This window comes from Cynocephalus volans, chromosome 6 (genome assembly GCF_027409185.1).
Source record: "Cynocephalus volans isolate mCynVol1 chromosome 6, mCynVol1.pri, whole genome shotgun sequence".
In the NCBI taxonomy this organism is placed as follows: Eukaryota; Metazoa; Chordata; class Mammalia; order Dermoptera; family Cynocephalidae; genus Cynocephalus; species Cynocephalus volans.
This window is the reverse complement of record NC_084465.1, coordinates 1,603,196-1,616,936: the sequence shown is the minus strand read 5'-3', so window position 1 is coordinate 1,616,936 and position 13,741 is coordinate 1,603,196. Positions and strand designations below refer to the sequence as shown.

At 50.8% G+C, this 13,741-nt stretch overlaps 1 protein-coding gene across 3 annotated transcripts in view; it reads right to left on the bottom strand.

Annotated features, from left to right (window-relative positions):
- PTPRN2 (protein tyrosine phosphatase receptor type N2) overlaps positions 1-13,741 on the bottom strand; it is a 906,619-nt gene that overhangs the window by 112,362 nt on the left and 780,516 nt on the right. For all 3 annotated transcript variants that reach the window (XM_063099753.1, XM_063099755.1, XM_063099754.1), the window contains one exon: positions 7,511-7,723. In XM_063099753.1, coding sequence (XP_062955823.1) covers positions 7,511-7,723 — 213 coding nt within the window. The remainder of the gene's footprint in view (positions 1-7,510; positions 7,724-13,741) is intronic.

Sequence of the window (13,741 nt, the reverse complement as noted above, 5' to 3'; positions counted from 1 at the left end):
ACGAGGTTGTCGCCTGGAGCGGGCTCAGGCCCCGACAGGCGTTTGACTCCTGCACGCAAAGAGCCTGACTCCCCGCGGAGTCGCCCTAGGCCTCTCCACCCGGCCATCCCTCCCCGGGAGGCTGCCCAGCCGTGCACCGTGCACCGGGGCTGCAGGAAAACACCTCAGACCTGCGGCCACTTTCACGGCTCTGCTCCACGTCACGATGGAAAGTCTCACTCACACCTCCTCTCAACCTCTCACCACCTACCTCCAGAATTCCTTACCCACCCTCCTGCGTTTAATTTCAAACCTCTGTTAAACCAGTTTTTGCACTTTCCTTTACTCCTGTAAGCTTCTCTGTCTCCCCGCACCTACTTTAGTTCAAAATGGCTCAGCGTCCTCTCACAGAGGGGCTGACCCTCCGCACGTGGCAGCAGGACTCCTCCATGTGCCCCACCTCTTCTTACTTGGACTTCCCTCCACTGAGCCCCTCACCTGTGAGCTCCCTCTGCAGGTGGCTGAGGTGGAGCAGGTCCCTCCAAGTGCCAGGTGACCAAGGCCTGCATCTGCATCCTGGATCCCTCCCCCCACAGGTTCGGATCCCAGGGCTGCTGTTATTCTTCTGCAGTCCTGGACAGCACAGAAGGCCACCAGGACATTCACATGTACCTGTGCCTCCTCTAAGTGGCTTCCTAAAATGTCTCGAGTTTTAGGTCTTCTGTCCTCTTTTCCTAGAAGTACACACTTTCTTTGCAGACCGTATGCCATAAGTTTCCGTTCAGACCCATCTCTCTGATCCTGGTCTGGAGGAGAGCGAGCCAGCGCATGAAGACCGTGCAGTCACAGGCATGACGTGAGAAGGGGGTGGCTACCAGGAATCCAAGCAGTTCAGCGGATCCAATACCCGTCCACACATGTCTCAGCACTAACCACTGCACGTAATTCATCCTCAAGCAGAGTTTAAGAGCTGAACACACAGTCATGCTCACGGGACCTGATGCGGTCTTCATGGCAGCCCACTGGGGAGGTGAGGACATGTCCTCTAGGCATCTGGATGAAGGAGACGCCAGGAGGACTGCAGAGCACTGCGGTCTCTTTCTTCCATGAGTTTAAATATCGGAAAAGAAAGACATTTTTACAATAAAAAGTGTAGCAAGAGGGAAATGAGACTAAGAAGGAAGGAAGAAATGGGACAGGAGAGAGGTGTCAGGGCTCTTCCCCTTGGGGTCACATTCAGCCACACCATGAAACTGACCATGCCTAAGCACGCGACAGATGCGGACCTTGTCCTCGCTGTGAAATCACAGGGTCATCCTCCCCAGGCCCACAGGGGACATGGAGCAGGAACCCTCTCTCCGTGTCCTCCGGTTGCCCCCTGGTGCCTCCTGCCTCCAGGCCAACCCTTGGGACTCTAAGCTCGTTCTCTGGTCACAGCTCCACCCTACTCTGCACAAGGCCCTGCTCTGGTGAGGTGTCCCCACCAGGAGCCTGCGCTGCACTGGCCTGGGACATCCCGGCCTACACGCCCTCCTCGCGCCCACCCGCGCCACGCGGTTCTACCCACACCCTGCCTCGGAGAGGCGTGTGGCTGCAGGTACAACCGGGCGACGCCCCTGGTGGCCTCACAGGCTGCAGGCCACGAGCAGGAAGCACGAGGCACAGGCATGCTGTGACCCTCAGGGCACGAAGCCCAGGACAGCTTCCATGGGCCCACGGTAGGTCACCCAGGAGCTGCTTCCACTTCTGCAGGGACGAGGCCGCCTCTGATTTTGACAGCGAGACGGGCAGGGCAGACACAGCACAGCCGACCGTCCACCCTGCTCCTGCACCTTCCTGGCTGGGCCCCAGGCCCTCCATGCCTGTCCTGTGAGGGAGCACAGTGAGATGACCTGGGCAAGTGCCCAGCACCTAGCAGATGCTGAGTTAACGTTCCTGCCTCCTGTCCCTCCTTCTGGTGTGCAGCACGAAGGAACTTCCTTAAGAAAGAGTTGTTCCAGTAATAGTCAGTTCTGCTAATAAACCGCAAGAATAAAACAAACAGTAAATATTAGAGTAACAAACAAAGCCATAAAACTCGGCCCTCGGAATTTTCATGTATTAGACATCCCCATCTATTATTTTCCAAATGTCTCACTGAGTGGTCTGCTATTTTTAATTAAGTCTGATCTAATTATTACTGTCTGATCAAGGGAAGCGGCTTGCTGTACTAGGACGGGCAAAATGCTTTATTTTTACATTTAGATATTTCTTTGGCAAGCTTTCCAGACTTCAGTGTTCTCTGAAGATCTATTTTCAAGTCTCAGGAGCTATATTTGAGGAAACATTCTGCATGGGCAAAACAGCAGAGCAGACATGTGGTCAATGCATTTGGAGAATGCATATTTGAAAGTTTAAGATTTATGAGAAAAATGCACTACAAATGGATGCCTTCCAGAAAAATGTCCCGACTCATAGTGAAAAGGTACCTAGAAGATTCAACTGAGCTTGCACAGACAAAGCATGTGGAACCCACATGTTGGTGATTTAAAACTGAACACACATGCAAACAAAAGCGAGTTCTTTGGGTTTGGGGGACAAATGTTTCCTTTACTCTCGTCAAGGCAAAATTTTGCAAGTTTCTCTTAGATTATTACATTACTGCCTCAAGAAGCATGGGATTTGGCTCCAGTTAAGCAACCACTTAGCATTTGCTTAATCTACGCTTGGGCCCAGGAACATCTCTGGGCATGTGAAGAGCTGCAGGAGTACCACGAGGCCTCACCCCAAGGCGCCTGGTAGCCACCCGAGGAGACAGAACACACACGCCTGCAAAACCAGATCAGTAATCAGAAAGTTTCAAGAGGATCCTGCCTACAGACTACTCTGAGCTACTTTTGCAAAGGTAAAATTAGAAAAATTCTAATTCTCAGGCTTGACTATGTTACAATAAAAAGAAATGTTTTTTAATAATATTTTAGGGTACCCTTCCATTTTTGAAGCAGGATAGGTTTTGCTTATTAGATAATTGCAAAAAAAATATTATTTTATCTGAAAATTTAAATATAAAGCAAGGAAAGCCATGATAAGATATACGAGTATAGCTGACTAAAATGGAAACAGCTTTTTCAGAAACTTGTGGTGGGGTCAAGTGAACCTCAGGAAAACTCACTGCTTTCCAGCTTAATTGGGAGCATCCTATCCTTTCGCCATTTCTATTACTAGTGATTACACCAATGAGAGAAGATTAGCTCACCTAGAAAAAGAGGGCCTCTTAATTCAAAACTCAAGAGAACAAGCCAACTGGTGGCCTGTCCCCCCTGCGCAAGAACTCAGCTTCCCCGCCCCAAAGGTGAGAAGCCAGGGTGCATTTGGACTCACAGATACATCAGCCTGAGTCCACGACAGAGCATCCTCAAATAGAAGCAATCACCATGCACACTGTCATTACATTGATAATCACTTGCTAATGGGAGCAGCGGCACCAAGATGTGCACTTAGTGGCTCTGTTTACAGGCGGTCCCTGTAGCCCCAGTGCATGCTCTCCTCTGGGTTCGGTTCCAAAGGCCTCCAAGTACACAAGGAAACCTGCTGGGTATTGTGAAATAAACCATCAAAAGAGAACTTGCTGAAAATTCCGCAGGAGTCTCTGCCCTCGTGTCGGGGAAGGGAGAGTGGGCCGGCAGAATACTAAACTTGCTGCTCCAGGCTGATCAAAGCCTCAAAGAAATGGATGCAACATTCAAAGAGACTCAGAGAGAAAAAGGAGGAGGATGTTTTCTAATCATCTAACAACTTATTTTTGGCACAGTTTTTACCCAATCACCTTCCATAAAAGTAGGACACTTACATGGAAAAAAAAAATGCATAAAGTGTACTGGCACCAAACACTACACTTTTTTTATACCTTTACATTATCCTCAGTGTGTATGTGTGTGTGCACATACAAGTGTGCATGCGTGCATAAACACGTATACAAACATACATACACATAAGCATCTCTGTGACAGTCTACATTTGGAATAAAAATAAGCGAAACTGGCTTTGTAAATAATGAAGTACAGATTTAATCCAAGTATATTAGGTTTTACATATTTAGAAGAAAAAAATAACATGTGCTAAAACAATGGGGATAATTTTGGGGGTAGTATTCTGCTAAAAATGACCTTTAAAATAAATCTCAGTTATTCTGAAAGTTAAGATACCCAATTCTCTTAAGTTTGAGCAAATTAAACTTTGCTAGATTATTTCATGGGATTGATGTCTTGGTATGTATCAAAAGGATAGAAGTCTGTCAAAAAGATTTGATTTTCCAATAGGTAAAGCAAACAGTATCTCTCACACGCATAAACTAAGAAAACTCTAAAATCCTAACTCTCTCTATTAAATAGTTCTAATTTTGAGAAAGAAAAGGTAAAATTGTTTAAAGATGTTTGCCTTAGAATCTAATCATTCAAACTAACTATTGCTTTGAAACCATTTTGAGGAAAGCCCACTGACTCTACAGGAGCACCCCACAGGTCCTCTGTCCCCCAGAGCCACTCCACAAACTATGTGCATGCAGGGGTATGTCACAGAACGTGGCTGGCGTGCATCACAAGGGTTGACATGGACAAATGCTTTCCAAGGGCAAACAACACGACGGACCTCCCAGTTCCTGCAAGAAACATCTGGAAAGGAAACTAACACTTTTGCTATTTAATTGGGGACATGTACATTCTCCTTTTGGACTCCCAGGGAGGAAGGAACTATACAGACAGAGGCCACCAATGCCTCCCGCAGAATACCACCCCTGTCCTTCCTCTTCTTCTCCACCAGAATGCCTCTGCCTCTGTCCTTCCCTATGTGACAACACTTGGTTCTTTTGTGTAAAGGGCAACAGCTATTCTGATATTCATAAAACCTTTTACATTGCCACCTACTATTCTATCTCTCCTAGGTTTACTTGATTCTAACCTAACTTACACAATAATCATCTTTTTCACAGACTTTAAACAAATGAACTGAGTGTTTCCACCATGAAATAAAGCTTCATATCAAATTGTTTAATTTTCCTTGCAACCCAGTGATGAGAATTATGATGTCTGTCCACAACCTCTCTTTTATTATAGAATTAGCAAAGATAGCAAAGAACAGAAATTCAATAATTTAAAAATAAATACATTAATGCAACAAGACACTGTTCTTGAACCTTATTGTTTTATGTTTGCACTATTTAAAAAACTTTTCAGACTGATTTTTAAACTCGAAAGGGGCCTCAATGGCAGCTATAGAAAATCCAAATGAGATATGAATATATTAATGAATTAATACCTGCTTCATTTACCAATGTATTTTGTTTGTAACTAAAGTAGTATGAATGTTTAATACATTACTCGGCTAAATTTAAAACCAAAACTCAGGTAATTCCCACCCTCATTTGCTGAGTCCTGCTCTGCTAAAGAGCAAATCAAAACAACACTACAGCTTAGCACTTTCAGTAAACAATCCACTCTGAGGAGGCAAAGCCCCACATTTAATCAAGTGGTTCCTAAAGGCATTTTTTAGTTATTTCAAAACTAAGCCCAACAGAAAATCTTTACAATTATTTCATTTCCAAATTTTCTTAGATCACATTTTTTAAAGGAAAATTTATTTTCCCTTTTTATTAATCTGGATTGAAGAAAAGCACACATTTCATTTATTGTCTGGATTACAGATTCTTATTAAACAAACCAGAACTCATTATAAAATCAATATCAACTTAACCACCATGCCCCCAGGAGGAACAGCAAAAAGGTCACTCCAAGAAATTCAAACAATTTTCCTGCTGGAAGGGCATGATTTTAATTACAGATACTATTAATTAGAGCTGTCGCTGGGAAGATTTTTTTTTTCTGTTAAGTGTCACAAACTCAATCCTAAGTATGCCTTTTCAACCTGCATTTTTGTAAAAATTAGGCATTTCTGCATGCAAGTCCAACCTTTCCATTCTATCAATATTTTATATTTGAATTTCAAAGTATATCAAAGGATACCATGCTTTCTAAAAATCTACACTGTATGATCTCCTGTCTTTCACACAAGCAACAGAACTGGTGTGATAATTTATTTATGTACAGACTTCGCCCTCAAGACCTGGTATCCTATACTGATGGTCTTGCTCAAAAGAATTTCTGGGTAAATTCTTACGAGTTTATGTGACATTTTTTTCAGGCTGCTTCTTCAAAAGGGATTTTTCTTTTGCTTTGAAGCAAAGCTATGCACAGTGGCTGAAATGCCATCTTCAACACATCTGAAGTTGCCATTTCTTTATAAGAAAAAGATCGTACTGACCGGGCTTGTGACCTCCTCCAGAAAACTGGAGGTTTCCTCCACTCAGTGACAATACTGAGAATTTTCAAATGGGATGAGAAGCTATGTTTTCAGCGCAGAAGGTTTATAAATTCATCCCACTTCCTTATGTGGGACAGGGTCAGGGCAGCCCTCAGAGCAAAGAAAAGCTAGCTCAGGCGAGTTCATGAAGGGCACGTGCTGGACAACAGGAGAGTATTTTCTGGAAAGAGCTGAAAGCCCACCTATGTGAATCTGATGATAGGATAATAACATTTACTTTATATATGATTGCAAAATAGGATGGATTATTTGCAAGACACATTCACCATAATCACGTGACTAGAGAAAACAAAGATTCTAGACCAATGGGAGAAAGTCTTACAAGTATACATTGATTAAACTTTTAAAATAGTGATTAAGATATTTTACCTTCCCACATAGAAATATACACTTGGAATTAAATGATATTTTATGTTAAAAGAAATCAAGTGCCCTCACGTACATATCCTGAGTTTGCATTGCTGTTAAAACTGAAGGCATATTTTCATTTCAGGACATAATTAAATATGCAGCATATACTGCAGAATTTCCAAAAGTCCTGTGAACGTTTTGGTGCCCCAAGTGGCCTGAACCTGACTTCTTCACATTGTCCCTGGTTTCTAGTTTGTTTCCAGGTGTGTCTGTAACTTCTCTGTATTGCCAGCACACAGCGGCCACCGTCCTTCTCTTGGAAAATATTTGGTTTACCCCCCATTTGTCAGCATTAGATTTCACTTTATCCAAATAATAGCAGAGGGAGGCGACGGATCAGGTCAAAGGATCTGTTCATGGAAGACTCCGAGGAAGCTGATGATTTAAGGGACATCTTCAAACATCTACACAACCAATTTCCCTTGCAGCTCTGACATTTTTCATGAATAGTGGCCAAAATAAGAAAGATAACAGATAACACATAATTCACGTTCTGTACTTTTTCCATACTTCCAATTAGCAACCTGCTTTCACAGCTACCGCGAGACACCCAGGAACAGCATAAGATGAATACAGGGCCGTAAAACTGTGCTTGCAAGGTGTTTCCATGAATGCTAAAGAGAAGTCTCAAATCGCCGTCATAAAAGAACCCAAACTATGAATAAATGCACAACTGCTGGGAATGCCGAGAGAGCAGAGGTGGATCAAACAACCTCTGTCCAACTGATAAAGCAGATACAGCCCTTTTTAAAAAGTCTCTTCTTACCTGGTAGGCCGCGGTGGCATCTGCCCCGGGGTCAGCTCCGAGGCCCGACAGCTTGTCCTTGAGCCTGTAGTGTGAGCTGTGGCGGAGGCAGTAGATGAGGCCAGAAGCCAGGAGGACCCCCACGATGCAGGCGACGGAGAGCAGGGTGAGCACTACGAACTTGGTGGAGTCCTCCTGCTCCGCCCGACGAGGCAGAAGCCCGAGTGTGCTTTTCTGCAGAGCAAGCAGAGAGGGGGCGTGTTAAAACTTCACAAACCACCGGCTCCTAACAAACCCATCTTCTCTGAGTGCAGGGTGGAGGTGTAAAGGCTGCACTCGACACGACACCGTGCTGGCGTTAAAACGACAACAGGAGGCTCTACAGAGCAGCGCCCCTCAGAGGAGAGGCAGGAGCTGTTTCAAGCAGCACATCACAGATTGCAGTGCTCGCAGGAGGCACGTCAGAGGCACCGCTTCCCCCTCAGTCGTGGCCGTTTTGCAGACTTAACAGCAAAGCCATTTGCTGCCTGCAGTCATGCAGCGCCCGCCGCTCCTCGTGGGCCGGGGCAGGAGTCTGTGCACAGCAGCAGGAGGAGGAGCGCTTGCGGTGGAGCTTGCGGTGGAGGCGGGTGCGGGCCTCAGCCCTAGGTCAGTGGGCCTTCAGCGCCCAGCGGGATGCGGACCGGAGGGGACGTGCCAGCCCGGAGAGGGCTCCGCTTGCCTTCAGGGGCACTGGCTGCCACGGTGCCACCGACTCCAGCGTCCAGCCACAGCGCGGCCCGCGCAGGCCCCAGCACTCCGCGCCCGAGTGTTGCTCAGCTGGGTGGCCGCGGAGGTGCACTTCTCGGCGGTGTAAGAAGCGAGGGCTCCAGACCCCTTCGGACGCTCGTGGTGCCCACCTCCGGTGGCCGTGGTGGGGCAGCCTCCTTTCGGGGCACCCCACTCGCCTCCGCGTGCAAACGGTTGCACGGCGCTCCCCTCAGTAGCTTCATTCGAAGGCGTATTAGCAACAGTGACAGGCGACGCAGGAGAACCGAGGGGCCGCCCGCGGCCTCCGCGCGCCCCAGGACGAGAGCCGCCAGCACGCGGCTGTCCACCGGCTCCGTCCGCCCGGCGGCAGGCGGGGTCCCCCGAGCGCGGCCGTCCGTCCGCGCTGTCCCCGCTCGGCTCCGCGGTGGCCCGGCTCCCGGGTGTCCAGCTCCCCGGCTCCGAGCGCGCGCGGTGCCTGTCGTCACCATAAAGGCCCCAGAGCAATTACCGCCGGTCGGCGCTGGAAAGCTGGTCATTAATTAGCCGCCTCTGGCTCGGGTGCGGCGGATTAGCGGGGCCGGGCCGAGCTCGCGGCGGCGCGGGCCGCAGGGCAGGAGGCGCCGGAGTTCCCTGCCGGGCGCGGCGCGGGGACCGAGAGCTCACGGCGGCGCGGGCGGGGCAGGAGCGGGGTGGGACCCGGTCGCCGTGGAGAGCGCGGCGCGGCCCCGTCCCCTCCCCCCCGCCGCCCCGCGTCCCCCGCAGCCCTGTCCCCGCCCCGCGCGGGGCGCCAGCCGGAACCACGTACACGAACGGCAGGGACCGACCGCAGCGCGCGCGGCCCGGCGGGGCGGGAGGGTCCCTCGGCCCCCGCGCAGCGGCCGCCACTTGTGGGGGGCCGGTCCCCCTCCTGTCCCCTCCCCGGCCGGTCAGCGCGAGGGGCGGCCGCGCGCGCCGGAGCCGGGCCAGGGACGCTCCCCGACGGCGCCAGGTCGGGGTCGCCCGCCGCCTGGGTTCGCTTTCTACCGACAGGGCAGGGCCGCCTTCCCCGAGCTCCGGGACAGCGGCCCGGCCGACACCCGGGAGGGAGGGCGTTTCCAAGCGGGCAACCCGCGCCCCCGCCCGGTCCCACGGCTCCCCGCGCCGCCTCGAGCCTCCTTGGGGACCCGCCTCGCCTTGGCATTCGGAACCGGGACGACTACAAAGGAAGCGGCGCGGCCAGAGGAGGGGGCGCCGCTGTCCCCCCACGCGGTCACCGAGCGCGGGTGACCAGTGGCGCCCACGCCCCCAGCAACGCGTAGTGCCCGGGTCGGCCTCTCGTCCAGGCGTCGGGAGGACCCCGCGCGCCCACGTGGCTGGCTGCGCCCGGGAAGAGACTTCCCGAACCTTTCCTGGCGACGTGAGGCTCCGAGTGGACCCGCAGGGCCACGGCGTGCGGCGGGCGCATCACTGCGCACCCGACCGACGGCTCCACGCGCGCCTCCCGGAGCCCGGACCTGGGCTGTGGGCGCCGGGTGGCGCGGGGGCTCTGGGGTCCGCCACACAGGGCGGCCACCAGCTCCCCGGGTAGGGAGCACGAACGCTGCCCGGTTGTCACTCGTGCCAGGTGAGAGGCGGTGATCGCGCGGGAGCCGCAAGACGGCAGGTGGCGGGTGCCCACAGGGTACCCTACCCTGGCCTGCGTGCCACAGGAGGGACCACCGGCAGGACGGTCACGGGGGACCGCGCCGAAGCTCTACCCAGGAAGGGCGGCGCGAGCGAGGCCACCGGAGCCGGCTCGATCCTTCTCGCTGAAAACCGACGGTCGCCGTGACCCTCGAAGAGCTCGGCCCGCGTGGGAAGCGGAACGGGGCCTGCCGGCTGCCCCTCAGTCGCCACACTTGGATTTACTCACAGTTCAAAGAAAAATGTCAGAGAGAGTGACAGCCCAGAGAGCTGGGGGTCCCCCCTCCCCGGACCCCCGCTGGGTTCCCTGGAGCCCCCCGAAGGAGAAGGGAAGGAGGCGGCTCCCTACTGCCTGGGCCCGAGGTGTCCCTGAGGAGAAGGGGTGACTGTGGTTCCCAGGCTGGGTGGACGTCGCCTCCCCCAGCCCACCCACAGGGAGGCCCTTCTTGTAGCCGGGGAGGGGGCCAGTGAGGCGCGACGGGGCCTGGACAGCCAGCCGGTAGTGACAGAGCAGAGAGAGAAGGCGGGACACTGGACAGAGGGGCTGCCTGGGGTTCCACCGAGTCTTACACTGAAGTCACAGGACTTTAGGGCCTGCCCGCCAACTGCTGGCGGGCACTTCAGGTGGAACCCCAAAAGACATTCTTCTCCTGGGTCCCCTCACCCCCACGACAGTTCCAAATGTCCTCCCTAGGGCTGGGCAGGAGAGTCGATGGGGAGCGAGAAACTGTTGGTTGCAAGTCGGGTTAAGAATCCCGGAAGAAACAAAAATGTATAGAATTTTTTTTTTTTGGAGAGAGTGAATTCCTCTTCTTGGCATAGTGATTGAGTTTAAATAACTTTACAATTGCTTTACTTCCTTTCTTTTCGTGGAGTTAAAAAAAAAAAAAAACAACCTGCTAATCATGAGCTTTAAGAGAAAAATGAGTCTGCTAACGGCTTGAAAGTGAATTTGAACCACAGTCCCGACACAGGTGTGGCTTTGGGGCCTCGGGGCTGTCTCCCCAGTCCCCCGCTCCCCAAGGCTGAGTGACTCCTGTGGACTTCAGGCGCTTTCCTGGGGCCCGGAAGAGAGCCTGGACTAATTAGAGGCATCTTATCAGTCTTGACTTGAAATTGAAAGAAAATGATGTTTAAATATTTATGACTTTGACATTTACAGTCAGATGTCTTTTGTACAGTCAGGTGTCTTTTGTACACCTCCTTCTGTACAGTTGCAGCGGCAGCTCAGCTCGCCTTCCTGAAAGTCTGCACCAGAGGGGAGGGGGTGAGGGGAGGTGCAGGGAGAAGCAAGCTTCGGAAGCACGGTCGCCCAGGTTCACGGGGTGTCTGTGCACCCCCGGACGTAGGAGACGCGTGCACAGCACTTCAGCACTAAGTTCTCGGGTGCAGGAATCGTGGGACTTTTAAAATAACCGGGAATAATTAAGGCAACCTCTTATCAGGTTAGATATGCCTTGAGAGTAAGCTGGGGTACAATATTGCATATTTCTTCTTCTCAACCATTTGCACCTGCAACTCCTCAGATTTGGAATATACAGTATTGCAAAAGTTGTGATTAGAAATACATGTGTTTCCACAGAAGACAATGTGCGAAACTGCTCTTGGAAATGAGAGTCTGAACGTCGTTGTGAACGGTTTAAAATATAGGCGTAGGTGCAAAGGGGCTTCCTGTGACAGGCTCTTCTGAGCCATTTATGGCAGAATGCCTTCCAAACTTTTTTTGTAAGCTGTCCATGTGGTAACCTTAAAAGGTAAATAGGGAAAAGAAAAAAAGAACATTCTGTACCCAAACTCGATTATGAGAACTGAGACAGCCACCAAATACAAAACTTTATGGTAAATACTTGTTGACAGGGAGCAAAATTTAGTGTTTTCCCAGGCTGTGTAATGTAACCAGTGAACGGCAGGAACTCATGTAGTCACTGACTTGCAATGTTAAAATACGCTTGTACTAAAAACGGTCATGGTCACAGGATTCAATTTCATTAATATCAAATTTCCAATATTGCTAATGTTTTCATTTGCATCATTTCTAAGGCATTTGATGTGCAACCCGGCTGCACCCTGTGTTTATCTGCACTTTTATGTTACTATAATTAGAAAGACTGTTTTCCTTGTAAGATTTAGAAATTAGTTTTAGAAACTATTCATGAGTTGCTATAAGTTTGTTTTGGGCTTGCTAGATGAATTACTTTAGTATTATTGGGAAAATTCATTCTAAGTTTACTTAAATCTATTTGCTAAAATATAATAACTATCACTTTAAAACTGACCAAAATTTTTAACAGTTTTCAGGCCATGGCAAGTGACCAGACTTAAAAATATGGGGGAGGGGTGTCTTAAAATATTTTAAAAGTATTTTTTAAAGCTGTTAACTGAACTATTTTTAATTTGGAATTTGCCACAGAATTCTAATAAATGAGAGAAGTCAGGCGGAAATAATCATGTATTAATTCTCTGCATTACAGAATCTTTTCAGAAGCTATTATCAGAGCAAGAGGCACTGCGGTCTGCGTTCAGGGTGGGAGAAGTCCTTTGTGCAACGGGAAGCCATTGTTCCTGTGTGCAGATGAGATTGTACTTGCAAATCTGCCCTTCGAGTAGCCAAAAAAAAAAAAAAAAAAAAAAGCCTGTATGGGCAAAAGAAAAGAATCTCCAAGAAATAATTATTCTTAAATACAAACTTTAATGAAAATAAGCTGGGATACGCTGCTTTAAAATGAGCTATTTGTTGATTTTTTTCCCCAGGCAGACACATAAAAGTGCATACACAAAAGATAACAAATTGCTCCTTTGCCATCTTGACGCTTTCCTAAAACATCAGTTTCAGAGAGATACTTACTCTGTTTTAAGATATCAGGGAAGATTTACGACATTGAGGTTTACAGCGAGTGGGGGACACCCTTGCGCGAACTAATTTTTCGCAGGGCTCGATAACCAGCAACTAGGGAGCCACCCACCAACCAGCCGAAATGGACCAGCCCCGAGAGGGGACCTGCTCGCAGCCACCTTTCAGACTCACTGCCGGCGTTTTTGTCACCTCTGAACTCGAACTCGGCCATAAACTTCAGGCTCCCGCTCCTGACCCCTGTTTCTGGCGTGTGTATTTGGTCCCCGCGGCCTGGTCTGACACAGGCACGCGCGCCTTCAGGAGCAGGTGCTTCTTGGTCTTGGAACAGGAGGCCAGGCAGCCCTGTCCTAAAGACTCGCCTAGTGTCGCTTGTCAGGACCCCGCCGTGGCAGACGGAGCGCAGGTCCAGGGCAGGGGGAGGCCGGGCCTCGTCCCCTCCCCCACGCCGGGGGCGGCCTCGGCCTCTCGCCCCCGCCTCCCCGTCCCTTCCCCCTCCTAATTCACAAGGTCCCCACAGAGGTCGGAAAGATCAGACCACAGCGCGGACACAAAGGCTTGAGGGTTCTTGGGAGCCGCGGGTATTCACAGCCCTGAGAGGGGTCCCGGCGCGGCCCGCTGCCCCCTTCCCGGCGGGGACAATGCCGCGGCCCAGCCTCCCCGGCCACAAAGCGCGCCGGCCGCGAGGGAGGGATTAATGTCCCCAACAACGCCCGCGTCCAGCCAAGCATCCCGGGAGCGCCACAGCCCCACCGCCGCACACCTCTGCCTGCGCCACCCGACCAGGGCCACCGTCTGCTCGCGAGCCGGGCGGGCATCGCCCCCTGCGCGGGTAAAAAGACAAGAGCCCACAGCTGCCTCCTCCGCACAAACCCTCACTTCCTCGCAAGTTCGCTCGCGTCCTAAAACCTGGGGGTCGCGACACAGGGAAGGTCTGGCTTGGCGAAGACCACCCGGACACGCTGCACCCTTGGCTCCAGGAGGGGAAG